This window comes from Marmota marmota, unplaced genomic scaffold (genome assembly GCF_001458135.2).
Source record: "Marmota marmota marmota unplaced genomic scaffold, marMar, whole genome shotgun sequence".
NCBI lineage: Eukaryota > Metazoa > Chordata > Mammalia > Rodentia > Sciuridae > Marmota > Marmota marmota.
Genome location: NW_025999853.1, coordinates 12,385,118 through 12,404,378, shown reverse-complemented (window position 1 = coordinate 12,404,378; position 19,261 = coordinate 12,385,118). Strand labels below are relative to the sequence as shown.

At 37.6% G+C, this 19,261-nt stretch overlaps 1 protein-coding gene across 18 annotated transcripts in view; it reads right to left on the bottom strand.

The window, feature by feature from the left end:
* The window catches only part of Anks1b (ankyrin repeat and sterile alpha motif domain containing 1B), a 1,073,630-nt gene that overhangs the window by 39,237 nt on the left and 1,015,132 nt on the right, over positions 1 to 19,261 (bottom strand). For 10 of the 18 annotated variants that reach the window (XM_015482887.2, XM_048803383.1, XM_048803426.1 and 7 more), the window contains 2 exons: positions 7,939 to 8,067; positions 5,214 to 5,285 (listed from right to left, as the gene is read on the bottom strand). In XM_015482887.2, the coding sequence (XP_015338373.1) occupies positions 5,214 to 5,285; positions 7,939 to 8,067 (201 nt within the window). Of the gene's footprint in view, positions 1 to 5,213; positions 5,286 to 7,938; positions 8,068 to 14,690; positions 14,766 to 19,261 lie in introns of all 18 variants that reach the window. The other 8 variants (XM_048803345.1, XM_048803379.1, XM_048803373.1 and 5 more) reach the window with 2 other exon arrangements.

The following is a 19,261-nucleotide window of genomic DNA, read 5'->3' as shown; positions in this document are numbered from 1 at the left end:
AGCAGGGGTGGGGGTGGGATGAGTAGCCAGGCATCTATGCAGTGTGACCTGAGGAGTGGATTTCCCTGGAAATTGCTTCAGAAATGAAGAATGTCACTGAGCATGGATTTAGCTGGAAAACCCAACCAATAACATAAAAGGCAGTGCTAAATGAATATGTTCAGATTAAACAGATATCTTTCACCATTCTTCACACATCCCTAAAATGCGTTTTTAGATTTTTAATCTTAAATAAAAATGTCTTTAAAGCTGTCATGATACAGGAAATAAGCAGCCAGACTGCACTATACCAAGGAACAAAATAATTCATACAATCACTCTATCTAAAAGTATGCTTCAGTATCAAAGCATACCTAATTCCAGGATTTTATTGAAAACTCCAAGATAAAACAGAAATTGCAATTTACTTAATAAAAAAATTATCAGGGTTTAATGTTAATTCCTATTGATTCTTTTCACTAGACACAATTCGGAAGAAATGTTATTATTTAGAGTTTGGATCCGAGTGCTGGGGGGAAAATCTTAAGATAAACACCTGCATACAAATGCTTATATTTATAGCTTCTCTATGGTACTTGCCCACACTTGGAAGTAACCAAGGTGTAATGGTGGATACATAATATTATGTACTTGTCAAAACTAAACAGTATATAACAAAGAATGAATTCCAATGTAAACTGTGGACTTTAGTTAATAATCATGTATCCATAATGGTCCATAATTGAGACAAATGTACCACACTAACGCAAGTTGTCAACAACAGAAGGAGTGTATGGGTACCTTTAATTTATGCTAAGTTTTTCTTTAAGCCTCAAACTGCTCTAAAAAGTAGAGGACTTTTAGAGGAGTAAGCTATTCTGTATAATAATATAATTGTGGATACCGGGCACCATCAGTCTGTCCAAACTCACAGAATGCACAACACTAAGTTAGTGAACTGTGATGTCAACTGTGGACTTGGGAGGTTAAGATGTGTGGCTGTAGGTCCTGCAGCTGGAACAAATGCACACCTCTGGTGGAGGATGGTGACTGGAGGAGGCTATGCGTGTGCAAAGGCAGGGGACACAAGGAATCTCTGTGCCTTCCTCTCAAGTTTTCTGTATACCTAAAACTGCTCTAAAAATATAACCTTTCAATTTAAAAAATCTTAAGACAGTTTGAAGGGGGAAAAAAGACTGGTTAACCTGAGCAAACCGAGAGAGATGGTTTCTTATTGTAGAATGGTGTGAATTAAACTCCATCTAACACAGTTGATTATGTGTATTTTTAGAGAAAATAATATGTATAATAAAACACCAGGAAGTCAGTGAAAATTATCTTTATTTCAGAACTGAAGGGTCCTTAGAGATGAATGAATGGGTTTAGATAAGCTTAAAAGTTAACCAATTGTGACTACCAAACACTCCAAATGCTTCCAAGAACCAATTGTGACTATCAAACACTCCAAATGCTTCCAAGAAGGGAAAATTGTGTTTGGTTTTTGCTGGGGCAAAAATGAATGTGTTAAAGTGAGTGTTATGAGGAAAAACATCCTCTAGATACTAAGGATGCAGTTAAGAACTGTTGTGAAATTTTGTTTATGTTAACACAATGGAATTTGCCTCAGATTATTAGATATGTCTATACATATATGGTCTAATTGAGCCAGTCCTGATCTTATGGACTATTTGAGGGTTCCCGAAGCTAGTTCTTCAGAAATATAAATGATCCATCTTTTCAGCTGCTTCAGAACTCTGGGCAATGTAAGCTCCATTGCATGTTGGAGAAGTGGTCTGGCCTGGAGAGTCACAGTGTGGGCAGTGGGGATAGTCGGCCTGGGTTCAAATCCTGAGCCTACTGCTTGCTTGCTGGGTGATGAGGTTTACTTGCCTTTGTTTCCCCATATGTAAAGTGGGGACAATGACCATATAGATTGAGCACCCCTGAGAACCTGAAATCTGCAATGCTACAAAATCTGAACTTCTCTGAGCACCAAAATGATGCCATATGTGGAGAACTCCACACCTGACTTCGTGTGATGGGTCACAATCAAAATGCAGGTGTGCTAAAATGGTCCATAAAATTACCTTAGGTTATGTGTACAGGTGTATATGAAACACAAACAAATTGTGTTTCAACTTGGGTGCCATAGCTTATTACATATGTGAATATTCCAAAATCTGAAAAATTGTAATCTGAAACACTCCTGGTCCCAAGCATTTTGGATCCGGGTTACAGTTTCTACTTCATGGATTAAGTGAAATAATAAGATAATGAAATAATAAGATAATAAGTATCTTGTGCAGGGCTGGGCACACAAGTGTTAACTGGTATAAAACCCCAAATAAACTGCTTCTAGGAGATCTTGACTATGTCATTTTCAGGATTATCACTGATGGTCCCTTAGGCTGATAGCAATATGAAGACACTTCTTTGGTTGTACTTCTACCACTCTGTGATAACTAATCGTGTACATGTTGTTTTCTTCCACGGGTTTGTCAACTCAGTGAAAACAGAAGCCTAATCTTAGTTATCTTTGTTAACAAAGTACATTTAAGAAAACATCTCTCGGGCTGGGGTTGTAGCTCAGTGGTGGAATGCTTGCCTAGCACATGTGAGACCCTAGGTTCAATCCTTAGCACCACATAAAAATGAAATAAAGATATGTGTCCACCTACAACTAAAAAATAAATATTAAAAAAAAAGAAAACATCTCTCAAAATTCAGGGACCACACTGATTTACTTTTTAAATGGAAGGGAATTTTAATTTCAGCTAAATGGCATACTGTTGAACTGAAAACTTATTACTTTTTCAAATTAAAAAAAAAGCCAGATAATTTAAATACAAAAATAGTTTGGCCTACTAGTATTACTGCCTAATACCAACTGTCCTAATGTCTTTCCCACAGCAGGACTTGACTATACTGGGATTTTAAGCTGAAATTCTACCATACTGGATGCAGAGAAAACTGCAACATTGGGTTCACACTGAAAACTAGCTGCAAGTTGAGATTCACACCATTTGTAGTTGGCCAAGTTCTAAGTCACAACACAACAGTCCCAGAAAACAGATCAAATCTGCGCCTGGTTTTGAAGGGCTCCAGTGAATGCAGCGAATGCAACGTTAGCTGCTGTATCAAGGACTGATGTATTTAATCAAAATGGAAAAAGAGGGTTTATGATATTCCAGGAAGCAATAAAGTTTCTATTTTCATGTAAACAATCTAAAATAAACACCAAGGGCAGCAAACCAGAAAAATGCCCCAAAGAATAGAAGAATGGCTTCTAAATAAATAGCTTTTTCTGAATTTCATTTTAAGCAATAGACAAGTATTTAACTAAATTATTCTCTACTGAGACTATTAAAATGGCTTTGCTATTGCTATCAGGATGTAATTTCAAATCCACTCAATTTCAAGAAATTGACTGAAACTCAAATCACAGATCTGGCATATTTTAAATGATGCTACAAGCACAATGCGATATTATGCTGATTAGAACACTGAAGTATCTGGACCCAGGTAATTTGGTTAATAGTACTAAATCAGAGAGGCCAAATTGATTTCCCAGACATATTCATGAATATCTCAGAAATCATTATGAGGTTTGATCACTGAAAATTTCTCCCATTTTCTCATTGTCCAGTGGTGACACAATTTCGGTCAGATGAGTGTATACTTAGAACACAAGATTCCCAGAATTATAAAACCAGGAAAAACCTTAAAGGATGTCCAATCTAATGTCATTTTCTAAGTAAGAAAGCAGAGGCTCAGGAGGATTGGGGGAGGCTTGAGCTCTGGAGTTAGACAGTTCTGAATTTCAGTCCCAGGTTGGCAAGTTAGTCACTGTGTGATCTTGAGAGAGTCATTTAACCTCTCTGAGTCTCAGTTTCTTCATCTGTAAATGGGGATAATAATTACACTGAGTCACAATGTGATTACTCAGTAGATATTGGCTGCTATCACTCTGTTTTTGTGAATAAAAGTGACTCATATGGCAAGAAACCATCAACAGAACTTGAGTTTCATTAAACACAGTACCTAGGATAAAAATTCACTGGTATGCTACCAAACATGTGGGCAACCATTTCAGCCTTTTTGCTGTTGAACTGATCAAATTTTAAATTGGTAATTTCAGACTGAGGTCTCAATTTCATGAAGATTCACGTATAGTTAGCTTTCTATGAACAGTGGTTATTCCAAATTGACCTTCATAATTGTTTTAGCTCAGTTATATGGTTTTAAAATATTTCCCACTAAAAGCTGTTCAAATAAAACTAATGACAAGGTATACTGGCCACAAATACAAGCTAAATTTACTCGAATGATATTAAATTTGACTTTAGTTAGTTGTTATATTGAATAAGTCCAGCATTCTTAATTCCTACTGTCAGATATCACCATCCTCTATGCACCTGTTCGGAAGAAGCTAGAATAAGGGACACACGACAGGAAAAGCTCCGTGGTAGCAGGGTGAGATCAGCTTTGGTTAAAATAGATTTCTAAAAACCTACTAGCTACCCATCACAGGCATTTGGAATTGCTACTTCTGCAAACATTTACTGCCATCAAATGGTTCATTCCACTTAAGAGTTGAATATTTTTCTTCTATTAAAAAATTAATAATTAAGAAGACACAAAATGAATATTAGCTTTGGGGCTGGGGATGTGGCTCAGTGGTAGAGCGCTTGCCTAGCATGTGTGAGGCACTGGGTTCGAGTCTCAGCATTGCATATAAAAAAATAAAATAAATGTCCATTGACAACTAAAAGTATTTTAAAAAATTTAGCTTTCTATAATATATTCCTAATACTTCTGCTTTTGATACTTTTTAGTTAAATTGGTGGCCTTTTCTGGAATTATTCTCTGAATATCAAGTGGGTGCTTAGAATATTTTCTTGAAATAAACTAAAGATCAATTTTCTCCTAATCTGGAGAGTGATCCATGAATATATAGTTAACTTAAATTCATTAAAAATAATTAAGAGCAAATGTAATATGATATAAATATATTAAAGAGACATTAACTTAAACTACAGTGAAGTATAAGTGTAAACTACAAGCCTAAGTATAAATATGAACAAAGCCAAAACACCTTTTTTTTTTTATGTAATACTGATGTGATTCAGCAGACCATCAGATGAAGAAAACAGTAATTCTGAAAGGTGGCAATTTGTATCCATACCCAGTATTTAGTATTTCAGCTACTAGAAATAAAAGTTTGGCAAACTTACCCGCATTTTTGCACAAGCATCTTGGGTTGATTCTGTCCCCCTGAGCTCTTTTATCAGCATAGAACCTAAATACTAAAATACGAAAAAAAAAAAAGGAGTACTTTTATGAAAAGGAGAGTTTAAATATGAGTAACAATTAAAAAACAAATTGTGGAAGTGCTACTGGCTAGGCTTCCTGGTTATAAATTGTTGATAACTTTATAAGAAGGCTGATCCATAGTGGGGTAGGGAGGGGGAGCATGGGAGGAATAGATGAACTCTAGATAGGGCAGAAGGGTGGGAGGGGAGGGAGGGAGCATGGAGTTAATAATGATGGTGGAATGTGATGATCATTATTATCCAAAGTACATGTATGAAGACACGAATTGGTGTGAATATACTTTGTATACAACCAGAGATATGAAAAATTGTGCTCTATATGTGGAATAAGAATTGTAATGCATTCCACTGTCATAAATAAATAAATGTACATTAATTAAAAAAATGCATTCAAAGAGAGAATGTCACAGAATTAACCATACATTCTGAGGGCTGTAAATTGCTCTTTATAATGAAACTGCATCATTTTCTAAAGATGCCATCTCTCAGATCATATTTAACTGCAAAATGGGAACATCTAAAAATGCTTCCCCCTCCCCTTTTTTTTGAGGCAGCAATATCTGCAAAAATAACTCACACTACTCCGTGTAATTACAGGGTTGTATAAGACAGCTGAGAAGCTGAGCAACATGGCCCCCGTTGGGGCTTATTGGGCGGCATAGGTAATTAACGTTAGGTTGTTCTTAGGCAGAGCTGCAGTTTGGGGACCTTTTCATTCACAGCTGTGTGCCTTGTGGTTGGTCCATCTGAGACCTGGATGGCAGGGGCTGGGGAGGAAGAACTCCATTTTCAGTTCCACAGCAGAATGGGCTGAGTCCTGGTGCAAAGTGACTCCTGGAGGGCTGTATGGAGGTGGGGAATGCTGAGACTGTCTCCTCACAGGAATTACCAGCCACTTCACTGTAAGGTGATGGGATCCAATACCACGTTGGTACCCAGCACCACTAACTCATGTTTCTAGCCAGGGACAAATAGTTTTGAGCAAAATGTCTAGACTGCCTTTTTACCATTGACTCCTCATCAACCTTTTGAAACATCAACAGGGTTCTTTCCTTTTGTCATTTTTCCCTCCTAAATTCTCCCCTCTTTTAAAGAGCTCAGCACATTTAAAAAAATGTGAATATTTTAATTATTAATGTGAATATTATAATTATTTTAAATTATTTTAGATTTGAAGGACACTTCCCGACTTAACTGGAGATACAGTGCAAAAACAGGTATGGGAATTGATGTCGTGGACCTGGGAAGCCAATGACCTGACACAGAGTAGCAAGGGCCTGGTCAAGACCTTGAAGAGAGGTTTGTGCAGAAAGCTTAGGGATTTGGGGTCTGAGCTTTGCAGGAAACCATGTTAACCCTACAGTTTGGGGGCTATTACTGTTGAAAGAAATCCAAAGCTGCAGGTAAGAAAAAAAAACAGCCCAAGGAAAAAGGGCCCTAACTGCAAGGAGATAACTAGGATGCCCACATCTTAATCAAATTAAGGAAAATGATCTTGGTGAAATTCTAATCTTTTCAGTTATCAGGAAAGTTTTTCCCTAATTGAAACGTTTCTTTTAAGGAGAGGAGGTTTCAATGCGCTGCGAGGATTCAGCCATTTTTTCCCTACTGTAGTCATGACAACCACCACCTGCCCCAAAGCCTGCAGTATCTTGAACATTCACCTATTTGTATTACAATTCTCAGCTAAGCATAACTATTCCCTTTGCTGCAAAAAAAGAAAAGGAAAATCAACAACAACAATCCTCAAATCAGTAATATAATCCTACTGCTGATGATGAAAGGAATCTGATTTTTATACACAGTGGTGGATCCAATGCTCTGGGATCACTGGTGAGTGAGTGAAGATAGATAGATGTTCTACATTCATGCCCATTTCCATTCTATTTTCCCTATTTATTTATTTTGGCTGTTGGAGATGGAACCCAGGGCTTTGCACATGCTATGCAAGTGCTCTTTCACTGACACCCCCAGCTCCTCCTCACTTCCTTTTAAATTAAGCTTGATCTCATATCTTTCTATTTTTGTTGTTGTTGTAGTGGTGGTTGATATAGGAGATTGAACCCAGGGGCACTTAACCACTCAGTCACATCCCCAGCCCTTTTAAAATTTTGAGATAAGGTTTTGCTAAGTTGCTTAGGGCCTTGCTAAGTTGCTGAGGCTGGGTTTTGAACTTGTGATCCTCCTACCTCAGCCTCCCCAGCTACTGGGATTACAGGCATATGTCACTGTGCCCTGTGATCTCATTTCTTTTGAAATATACAACACTATAAGAAGAAGGCAGAACAGAGCTTAAGTGTACAATATTTAGAGCATTATAAAGTCTAGTTATTTGGACTTCATGTGCAGAATGCTACTTTAAAAAAAAGAGAAGGGCGGGCGCTGGGATTGTGGCTCAGTGGTAGAGCGCTCGTCTAGCACATGCGAGGCCCTGGGTTTGATCCTCAGCACCACTTAAAAAATAAAGTTATAAAAAAGAAAAAAAGAAAAAAATATATATATATATATAAAGAGAAAGGGAAATTCATTTAGGAATTTCAGTGATGGACATTTTGGTTCAGTAAAGAAACCAAAATATACCCTTTATCCCCAGTTGTATCCAAATATTGAACTCAGGGTAACTTACAAAAGCTTTGTAGTCACACGATTGGAAGATGAGCTTTTCTGGGTGATGCTGCCAGTACTGTACTGGAGTGGAGGCCGTGGCTTCATTTGGAGGTCTCAAGGTGATAGAAGGCTCTCCCCAGTCTCCTGTCTGAAAATGACATTTATTCTAGACGCAATATGAGCAGTAAGCAAAGTTCATTCCCTCTAGCTAGCCTGAGTTCACCTTACATGCACGTGTTGGAAATGTGGAAAAACATCTGAGTGTATTGTGCATATGTAAATACTTTTATTGGTTATGATGCTTTTATACGTATTAGCATATTTCCCAAAGTTGAATTCATCTTGAGGTTGAAGAAGTTGGATTATTCTGTCTTCAGAAAGATACCCTAAGCTAAGTATTTTATAACTTGAAGATATTAGTGAATATTAAAATCATAATGATATATTAATAAATGATTTATAAAGTCATAATTTTCTTATATAATAGAAAAAAACATACCATCTTTGAAAGAATTTTCCATTTTTAAACTTGAATGAAATTTTTAGTTTGAATTGTTTTCATGTTAGAATACACAGTTCCATAAATGTCAGTTCCCAAATATGACATGTACTATCCACTTTGAATAATTTTATATCTCTAGAGAAATGATACTATAAGTATGATACTAAACAAAATATTAAAAGAAAAATTTACTAATGGTGATTAGTTTTTCTTATTGGAATTCAGTTGTTTTGATAGAGTGCTGCTGCGATGGCTTGGGCTTACACTGAGCTACATTCCTCAGGAACCCTCCACACCAGTGCAGACTAAACACCTGAATGCCAAGTTTGCTCACAAGTGTGTGCTTGAGAAAGTGATTCACAAGCATAAGCACTTTCACATAGGATGGTGAATCATGTGACAAAGGCCCAGGAGGACGGACCTAAAACAGAACATTCTCTTGTTTCAGTGAACACTTTCCAGAAGGTCAGCCTCAATCTGTTTTATGTCTATGAAGTTTAGTGTGAGCATTCATCAAATCAAAGGCCTGTGTTGGCTGGTCTTCTCTGGGCTCCAATCTGATTTACATGTCACACATGGAGTATTTCTTACTCTTTTCCCTGGCAAAGATTCTGATGCTTCAAAATTCAATGCTTTGTTCTCAAAGGGACATAACTGAAATTAAATATAGGCAGGTTTTCAAAGCCATTCTCTTCTAACCTGAATTTGGCTGACCTTATAGAATCATCAGAAATCACTTTTCAGCTGTTAGGAGAGCATAAAAAGGTCTCATGAGCTCCAAAATCAAACAGAACCTTGGTTAGAGACCAAGTTCCACAGAAGTATTAGCAAATGGGTCGACACACTGTGGGATTTTTTTTCTTTTTTGGTACTGGGGAGGGCGCTACTACATCCCTAACCCCTTATTAAGCTTTTATTTTGAGGCAGGTTCTAAGTTGCTAAGTATCTCACTAAGTTGATGAGGCTGGTCTTCAACTTCTATCCTCCTGCCTCAGCCTCTTCAATCTTTGGTATTATACACATATATCACTGTGCCCAGCTCTGTGGGATTTCTTAAGGAGAATTTTTAAGGAGTCTGGGATAAGAATACAAAATCTGAATATATGTTTTGGGAGAGAAAGGAAGTCCATAGTCTTCATTCAATTCTTTGAAAGGATCTAGCACCGTCAAAGAACCACAGGCCTCGAGGAATGACTCATCTTGGGTGTGTGTTGTGGGGAAGAGGGCTAGGTTCCAATTTTCTCTGTGCAATTTGGACTTACACTGGCAGGAATATGAGATAGCCAACAAAGGTAGGAAGTGTAAAGCAAAAGCTTTGCTTTCTGGAAATTAATTTTCTGGAAATTACTAAGTGGCTTTGAAAACGGAGAAGAAGAACTCTAGAGTCCTTCAGGAATGCATAGCTCATTCAGAGAAGTAGAGAGCCTGAGTGTTTGTGCTGGAGATGGATCAGTTCCAGTCAGAGGAAGAGTCACATCAGCCTGGTGCTATCTCCTTGGCTCCTCAATGGTGCATGTGACCAGGGCGAACCCCTCCAGCTCTTCGCTCTTTGTTCTGAGTTACTTTCCAAGTCTGTTTGGTCTAGTCCCTAAGTTACCTGTGTACCGCTTAATCTTTCTAGTCTCTGTCTGTTGATATTTTAAAGAATTAACCTATAATTTTAGCTTGAACATTTCTGTGTGCTTTATGACCTATCCCTGAGTCATTCTTAAAATTTTCTCTTTATGGTTAAACTTTTAATTATTAAAAGCAATAAGTGGCTGCAATTAATTTCAGTTTTAAGTTTTTTTTCCCCTGGCTTTCCATTTTGATTTATTCCTTTCCTCTTACAAATGTCTGGATCCTTATTAACTCTCCACTCTTCATTTCAACTGACTTTAATTTGTTCTTTAAAAACTCATATAAACTTAGAAATGGAGGGTATGTAGTTTTCATTATTATTTTGAAGCTGAGTGTAATAAGCTTTAAATTAAAATAGCTTGCAACTCTGGAAACAGAGTTCTTAAATAACAGTTCTCCTCAAATCTAGCAAATCATCTTCTAATCTCCCCATTAGCCCCTCCCCCCAATAAAGCAACAACAACATAGCAAACAGGTATCGTACATTTAAGTCACAGGCGACACTATTAACAGAACAACAGTTTGCACGCAACTCTGTGAGATGATACGAAAGGAGGATCTGGATGACATTAAAAGATACTTTGAATCAGGGTCTGCTGATGTGACAACTCAACCAAGCAATAGGTCTTCCTTCACATTAGCCCTATTTCAGTTTAGCTGAGGTTCACCTTGGCCGAGCTCAACAGGCAGGTTTCCAAAAAGCCTGAACAGACAAGGCAGGAGCTGTGCGTACCAAGAGTTGCAGGGAAACGGGTGGGAATAGGGTTTGGGGTGGGAGTGGGTGCAGTGAAGCTAGGGATATGGGGACATTTCGCAGGTTAGTACGTTAAGCATGCAAATCATATGCAAACTCATTCTCTAATTGTTCAATTAACTCACGCACTTTCATAATTAAATTTTAATGTGAGTTCCATACACTCGAAGCAGAACTACAGCCAAATGCTGATCCAAATATTTACATCATCCACAGAAGTTGTAGCAGCCATTTTGGGTCTAAAAAGCCCCAGCACATTCACCCTCTGTTGGGAAATTGAGATCTTTCATTTGATACCCACTTGAAGAAATGAGTAGCGCATTCCTTTAGCTGTTTGGACAGCGCCATCGTCTGCTCTCCTCACCCCACTTTGTCCAAAAATCACAAATCACCTGCTTTGAATCCAGAGTGATCTGATAGGCTGTCCTCTAGATGCTATCAGGGGAGATAATTAAGGGAGGGGGAAACATAATCCTTGACTTATTTTCTCTTTGGTCTTGAAATATTGCTCCAGTCCAAATATTTTAAAATTTCCTACAGGGACTGAATGGACTTTCCTGGAAATAGACACCAAATTTTGTCATCCTTAGTGCTATTTCCAGGAATTCATTTTCAGGGGGAAAGTGTTCTTAGGATTGAATTTATAAGAAAATAATTTTTTCTTCCTGGGAATCCGTCATTTTCTATTTAAAAAGAAATCTTAGATCTAAGAATATTTAGAAGATTTAACATACAGATGTTGGTTTTTCTCTTTGGAATTAACCTAATGGCAATGGAGGGACTCCAACAACTGGACTTAACATCACACTCTTGTAAAGGACAGGAATGACCTTGGCCCTTGGCTGGAATTCAGCTTTACCTGGTTGGCTGCCAGGAAAGACAAAAGAGTTCAGAGACCAGGTGTGCTTAGGCCTCAACCCTCCTGGAGGTGGAATTACGGCAGGAATGAGCAATGGAGGAGCTGGGTGGAGTAGTTACTATATGGAATGGCAGAAGAAATTGAAAAATAAATAAGGATTTTTTACCTCATACATAAAATAATTTTGAACTGTGAGGCCCCGTGTTAGCTCTTGATGAGGAGTGCATTCATGTCTATATGATACCTACATTTCCTCAAGCAAATATTTTAAATTAACTCTAATAATTTTCTGCTTTAAGAAATGCTTATTAAAAATTAAATAAAAATCAAACAGACGTACAAAGTCTTTTGCCTGAAATAATGACTTTAGTCAAAATTCATCTTTAATGAGAAGTAGATCTAAACCTGGGAAACCATGAAATAATATTTAATTAGAAAAACAAAATGAAATAAGAAAAGTTTGGGGTAGGATTCTGTAATATTTAAATTTTTTTACTGACACAAAGATCTTTAGAGGGCCTAAGTAATTACAGAAGAGAAATGAAAACGATTCAAGGAACTTTTAATAGATATCTTCAGGCTATTTCTTTAGAGCTTAAAATAGCGAAAAATCTTTCCTTTAGGTTAACATAGGTAAATGCTCATGCTATTCCAAGAATTTGGTCATGGTTTAACACCTCATTCATTTGGTACTTATTATTTTTTTATATGTATGCTTTAAAGATTTTTCAGTTTTTTGTAAATACACAAAAGGACACCAATTACACAGAAGGAAATGTCCATCGTTAACTACCTCTTCAAACTCAAATAAAAATTAACCCTCTAACATTAAGGGAAAACATAATTTGAGATTAGGAGTTTTCAATGGAGAACTGATTCTGTCTAACAGGTATTTGCCAATTTCTAACCATAAATTCATAGTCTGGCTGAGTTTGGAAGACTATATAATTGGGCCACATCTAACATAATTAAATTAAATATTCTTTTATACCACCAGCTGAAAAAATGTAAAGCCACTAGACAAATTTAGATATTACACATAAAAATTCGTAAAAGCCTACAGATAGGGCTGGGGCTATAGCTCAGTGGCACAGAGCTTGCCTAGCATCTGTGAGGCATTGGGTTTGATCCTTAAATAAACAAGTAAAATAAAGACATTCTGTCCAAAAATAAATAAATAAACAAACAAATAAATAAATGCTTTTAAAACAAGTCTGCAGATAGATTTTTATTGAATGGCAGATTATAAAAGGCAGCTTTTAAACTTTGAATTATTTTAAAAAATAATAAACAGCTGCAAGTTTTTAGTTCATGTACATCACACAGTTAAGGCAAATTCTAAAACAGATCATATGCTGTAGCCCTCTCCCCAGAAGGGAGCATATATATTCTGTGTGCACTGAGAATACAAAGGGGAAACAATCTCTATATTCTCATTTTCTTTTTCAGAAAAAGATTTCCTAAGGATGTCAGTGAATAATTAAAAGTCATGATTATGACTGAGTCTCTAACATTAAAAGAAAGGTATGGTATTTTTCAAGCCTTGTATCATTCTTTTCAAAACTTTTTAAAATTAAGATTTAATTGATATTTTAATAGAAGCTTTAAAATCTTTTCTACTAGGAACTCTTCACACCTACCTGCTAGTAAATTTAGAACTGAATATTAACAAACATCATTCTCTATTTTTCGAGAACACTTTGTGAAAAACTAAAATGATTTTAAATGATAATTGTTGCTTGAAGGTTTTACTTTCAATAATTCTGACAAATTTCAGAGATGGGCTACCCAACCATACATATGATATATGCGATTACATTTACTTTCTGTATTCTCTAAGGCTTTGAAGAATACCACATGTAATTCTATGTCTATAAATTTATACATATATTTGGATGGAGTATCAGAGAAGTTCTCCTATAAACATTTACAGATATACAAAAGCAGATGCTGTAGTAATACTTTTAAAATGTCTTAAAGAATAAAGACTGCTTCTTTCATTATAACCAAATGCAATTGGTTATACTGAATTTAATATTTTGATGAAGAGCAGAGATGGCCACTTCTGAACACATAAAGGCTTTAGTTAGCATTTACGAGTTCATGAACTGCTGGGTCATGGAAGCACCAGTACCAGGCAATATCAGTCCTCAAAAGTCCCATGCACAGGAGGATAGATGTGCCTGACAGGGCACCCTAATAAAGGCTCTTCGCATGCCACCCCAAGAATTCTGCTCAGTGATTCTCAACCAAATGTCTCAATCTCTCAGATAGCAGGTCATCCAATGGGAAAAATTGTACAGAATGTAAAAACAGGGTTGTGTTTTAAAATACAAAACTTAAAAAAATTACATTAAAATGTTTACTTTCCAAAATAAAAGGAAAATTTCTAATATGCAAAGGCAAAATGTGAATATTTGAATATTAAGCAACTCAGAGTAAATTGGGTCACAATTTCACACACGTTCTAAAGACCAGTTCTGTTCTATAAATGGAAAACGGCTGAGAACCACCTTGTAGCTGTAACAGTGCCCCTCCTGGGCTCTCCTCCCACATTTGCATAAAATGTATACAGAATATCATGCAAATCATACTCAAGAATTTCTCACAAGTAAAGCACATGAATCTTTGAGAATCACTGGACACAAATGGCTGAATAACCCATGGACATGGGGAAGTGCAAAATGGAAGGAATAACACTGATATATACATGTGTGTATATATATATATATCAATTTACCCTTTTCCTTTTTCCTGTAAGTTAACACAGACGCCTGGAATGAAAGCCAAAACTCACATGGGACAGATTTTAACCATAGACTTTAAAACCAAGTATGTTTCTCATTTCAGGACAATGTTTGCACACCAACTAGTCACAAGGCACAGTTAATGTATAATAGACAAAGAATCTCAGGAGTCACTAGACATTACAAATTTTCCGCATTGCCAGGACACAGTACCTCCAGCTGTTGACAACACGGCAACATATTACATAGCGCAAGTTCAGGAAGAAAAAATAACCATGTGTAACCTTACATTATGGACCTGATGGATCGCTGAGAAAGGAAATCCAGCGTTCTGATTCGTCCATATCTCACAGACAGACGACTGCTGATATAAACAGAAAACTATCTCATCTTGTCAATATTTAAAACATGACAGCTACCAAAGTAGCATCCAGGAAGGGAAGAAGGAAAATAATGAAATTTCAGAACTACATTTCTCAAAAAACAAAAAACCCCAACAAAACCCTCAAAGAACATTTTAGGATACCCAAGGCTTAATAATTGACTTCCAATTTATTCTTTTCTCTTAAAGAAATCTTGTGTTGGGCTGGGAGAGAAAAAAGGCCACATGTGCATTAGTGTTATATTAAGGGAAATTACAAACGAAATCATATCTTAGAAAAAACAAAGCATGTTTTATAATTGCCCCAAAGAAGGGCAACATCCCTCTTTATGTTGCTATGTTTCAGAGGATAAATATTTTCATTAAGTTTAACAAAGATGGCAGAAATAATCTTTAAAACATTTTTATTTTCTTACTTTCAATGACAACAACAAGCAATGCAACAAACTGACTTTTCTGATTTAATTATTACTCTCTTGATAAACCTAGAGGGACAAAATGGCAGCTAACCAAGTGTCAGTCTGCCATGTAGCAGCTGGAGTGGTGGTGGGGGTGGCAGGAAAGTCTGGACTGGGGAGGTACTAGAGCCAGGGAAGCTCCTTTACTTTTACTGGAGCAGAAACTTCTGAGAGCAGCATTGGTGAGCCTAATGAATCAGCTCTGCAATTTGGGCTTTCTATCACAACAGTAGTGGTCAAACACAACAGGGTTTGCTCAGAACCAAACATCAAAATAACAATGCCTTCCGAGGAGTTATAGCAGAAACCACCAAATAACCTGACCAGCTCTCGGCCTGATCTTCCCAGAGTTCTCTACCTGAATGGCCTTGTTCTAAAAGGCACTGTGAACTGAATCACAGAAAATGGCAGAAAATCAGAGAAAATGGCCTAGACTCATTCAGGAAACATTGTGAGCATCCCCAGAATTCACACGCAGGCCAGACAGAAATCATTGCAGTAGGAAGATAAGTACATACCCCAATATGGCTTAGAAACCTAGTGAAGAATGGTATTATTAGCAAACTATGGGGAAAAAAAGCTTAGCTTATCCTTGTTCATGTCTCTCCTCTTCTATCCTCCTAGGAAAGTAGGTTCAACATCTCTCTCCAGTTACAATAGCACCTCTACCCACACCTGTACTTTTGCTCTGCAGCCTCTTTCATCTGGATGGCTTGCTGTGGACACACTGTCAGGTAAATGGCACTGTTAGATTTCCTGTGGTCTGACCAAAGGGCACTTCCTACCACCTCCCACACAAACTTGCTCTGCTCTTCTTGGTTCTCCTTCTAAACTTCAGGCCATCCCCACCCCATGGGTGATTTTCTTCTTCCTAACTTTATTTTTTAATTAATTTTTTAGTTGTAGATGGACACAATATCTTTATTTATTTATTTTTATGTGGTGCTGAGGATCAAACCCAGTACTCCACACATGATAGGCAAGCACTCTACCACTGAGCCACGACCTCAGCCCCTTCCTAACTTTCAAACATTAGTTCCCTAGAAGGTTAAGTCGACTCAAGGCTTTGGCCTTGTGTCTAATAGCTGTCATCTGATTTAAATATACAGTTGTCCCTTCATAATTGTGGGGAATTAGTTCCAGGAACTCCTGCTGATAGCAAAATCCAAGAGTGCTCCAAGTACCTTTTATAAAATGGCATAGCACTTGTAATATAACCGCCCCCCCCCCACCATCTCACATGTTTTAAATCATCTCTAAATTACTTAGAATGTCTAAAACAGTATCAATGCTACATACATAGTTGCTATACTTTATTGTTTAGGGAATAATGACAAGAAAAGAGTGCACATGTTTGATACCGATTCAACTTTTTAAAAAATATTTTTGATCTGCATTTGGTTGAATCCACAGTACAAAGCCCAAGGACACAGTTGCCTGGTGCTTAGCTGTGTGCTTAGCTGGATTACTATCATAACTAGCACCAAATGTGCTTCCAGGGAGCCCTAGGCCCTTCAGCACTCTCACCCACATTCCTGAGCTAATTCTTCTACATCAATTACAGCTTCTACAACTTTCACCACTTCTAGTGCCAACAGTAACCCACAGACCACTTGTCGGCTGCCATGAAGATGCCAACATTCAGAGAGGCTAAGTGGCTTGCCCAGGCCACACAGGAGAATCAGCTCGCTGGGATGCCTAGGAAGGAGTGCAAGTCAGAGGCTCCTGTTATAGGAGTATATTGAAATATAGCCACTTTGTGGAACACTCTCAATTCCACTGGGATCCAAACACCTCAGTTTTATTGTTTCCATCATTACTCTCAAATGGACCATGCCTGGTCTCTTCGCCCTAATGTACACCAGATACCTCCAACCTGGATCACATTCCCGCTGGGCCCCTTCTCACTGCCCGGCTGGGAGGGTGTGGGGATGCACTCTGTCCCTTCTCCCACAGGAAAGGAGGAAAAGTCTCAGCCCTTCCCTTAGGGACTCCAACAAGTCTCTGCCTTCCCCAGCACCAACTGATCTGCGTGTGGGGACAGTGGCTGATGGTGGAAGATGGGACTCACCACCTCTTTGTAAGCTCTGAACAGGTGTCAGGCTCTGCTCCTGGCAATTTACTCTTTAGACTGTGGGGCACTGAGTTCCTACAGTACCCACTGGACATGCCATGACATGAATGCATCTGCTGACAGCCACAGGACAGTAACAGAGTTAAGGAGGGAAGAGAGGATCTCATGCCATACTTATGCTATTTTAAAAAATTCATTAACTCAATGAAGGAAAAAAATTTCACCAGCAGACATACGTGATGAAGAGAGTTCATGCATAGCTTCTACACATTTTTAGAGGTTATAATGACTACTGTGATCATTTTCCATTATAAGCTGTTTTAAATGTTGAAAAAGTAAAGCCTCCATAATTTCTAATACTTGTGTACATCAGTACAAATGATAAAAAGTCAGATTTAAACAGTTTAAAATAAAGGCAGTTAATTAGGTTTTTTTCCTTTTAGTTATTAAGATTTTTTTTAAAAGAAGATACATTCCAGATTCCCCAGTCATTTTGTTGACAGAAAATAATTTAGCAGATGTACAGGGGCAGCTGCTCCAGGAGGACGAGACGTAATTGGTGTGTTCCTAGTATGAAATGAGGAAATGTCTCTGCTCCTAGACACAGGACCATGACACTGGGGGCTAGAATGAATTTTTAAGTGCAGGAGAGTTTGAACTGCAGAAATTCATATTTATGAACATGCTATTTTAGGGTCCAACATGCACTGAAGCCCCGAGTTTTGAGAAAGAGAATACCAATGATAAAATTTCTTCTGAGGCCCAAATTTCTAGAAAAGCAGTGATTTAAATCTAAGTTTTAATTAATCACTAGAGTGCCTTCAATGGCAAACATTAGTTCTTGACCTACTTATTTCACCAGGTTGTTGTTCATGCAGCTCAGGTTAAGCTTCATGAGAGAGGGGCATTTTTCACAGCTAAATTTCTGGGGCCTGGAACACAGAAGGCTCCCAGACACAGTTACAAAATGAATGGAGTCACACGATGGATTCACAAGTCCTTGCTAATCAGTAAAGCACTATACAAACATCGCCCACTGTTGTTAGATGTTACCATTTGTAATGGGTCTACTTTATCGTTGCCACTATTGCCAATGCACTTTTGGCAAAATGCCCCAGAAATGAACCTTGCAGACTTCTTGTTTGAAAAGTTCTACCTACTTCCCCATAAAGGCTGACAAAGGGCTGCCAACTTTGCTGAAGACAGAAGGAACATTTGTCATTAGCACACCCCTGTGTCAGAGGAGCTACTGTGGAGAGCTTGCAAACAATTCTGAAAAAAAAAGTTAATCATCCCTCTGCAATTTCATTTGCTTATTAAGGGTCTCTCAATTCCTTCTCCACATACAGTGCAAATGCTAACTTAGTTTATCTGAACCTGAATTACTATGAAATACAAACAAATAAGGGTTAAGCAAAGATACAGAAGTCTTATCACTGAAAGATTATTGAGAATTTAATGTTTATTTCTTTGACGATGAAGTCAATACCCAGTTGAAGGTGTATAATTTTATCTTTAGTTCAGACCTCTCCTTGACTCTGAGATGTTTTCTTAAATAACGACACACATCTCACTCTTGTTATCATCTTGCGTCTGAGGTTACCATGGCTTCCATTCAGAAAATGCAGCTCAATTGCATATAAATCTAATCACAAAATAAAAAGAATATTATTAGTCTCCACAATTATGCTCCTAAAAGGTAAACTTTTTTCCTGCTCTGTTGGTAGCAATGCTGTAGTTTAAAATAAATCTCTCGCCTTCCTTGTCTATTTTGCCCTCTTTACTGGAACATTCTCAGAAAGTGCTGCAACATCTTCCATGAGGAAGTATATGAACTCCTCTCTCCACCTAACCCCACCCTCCATCTCTAGCTCCATTCTCTTTAAGCAAAACTCCCAAGAGGCGTGTGTGCACTGCACTTTCTCATTTCCTGTCCTACCTGAGTC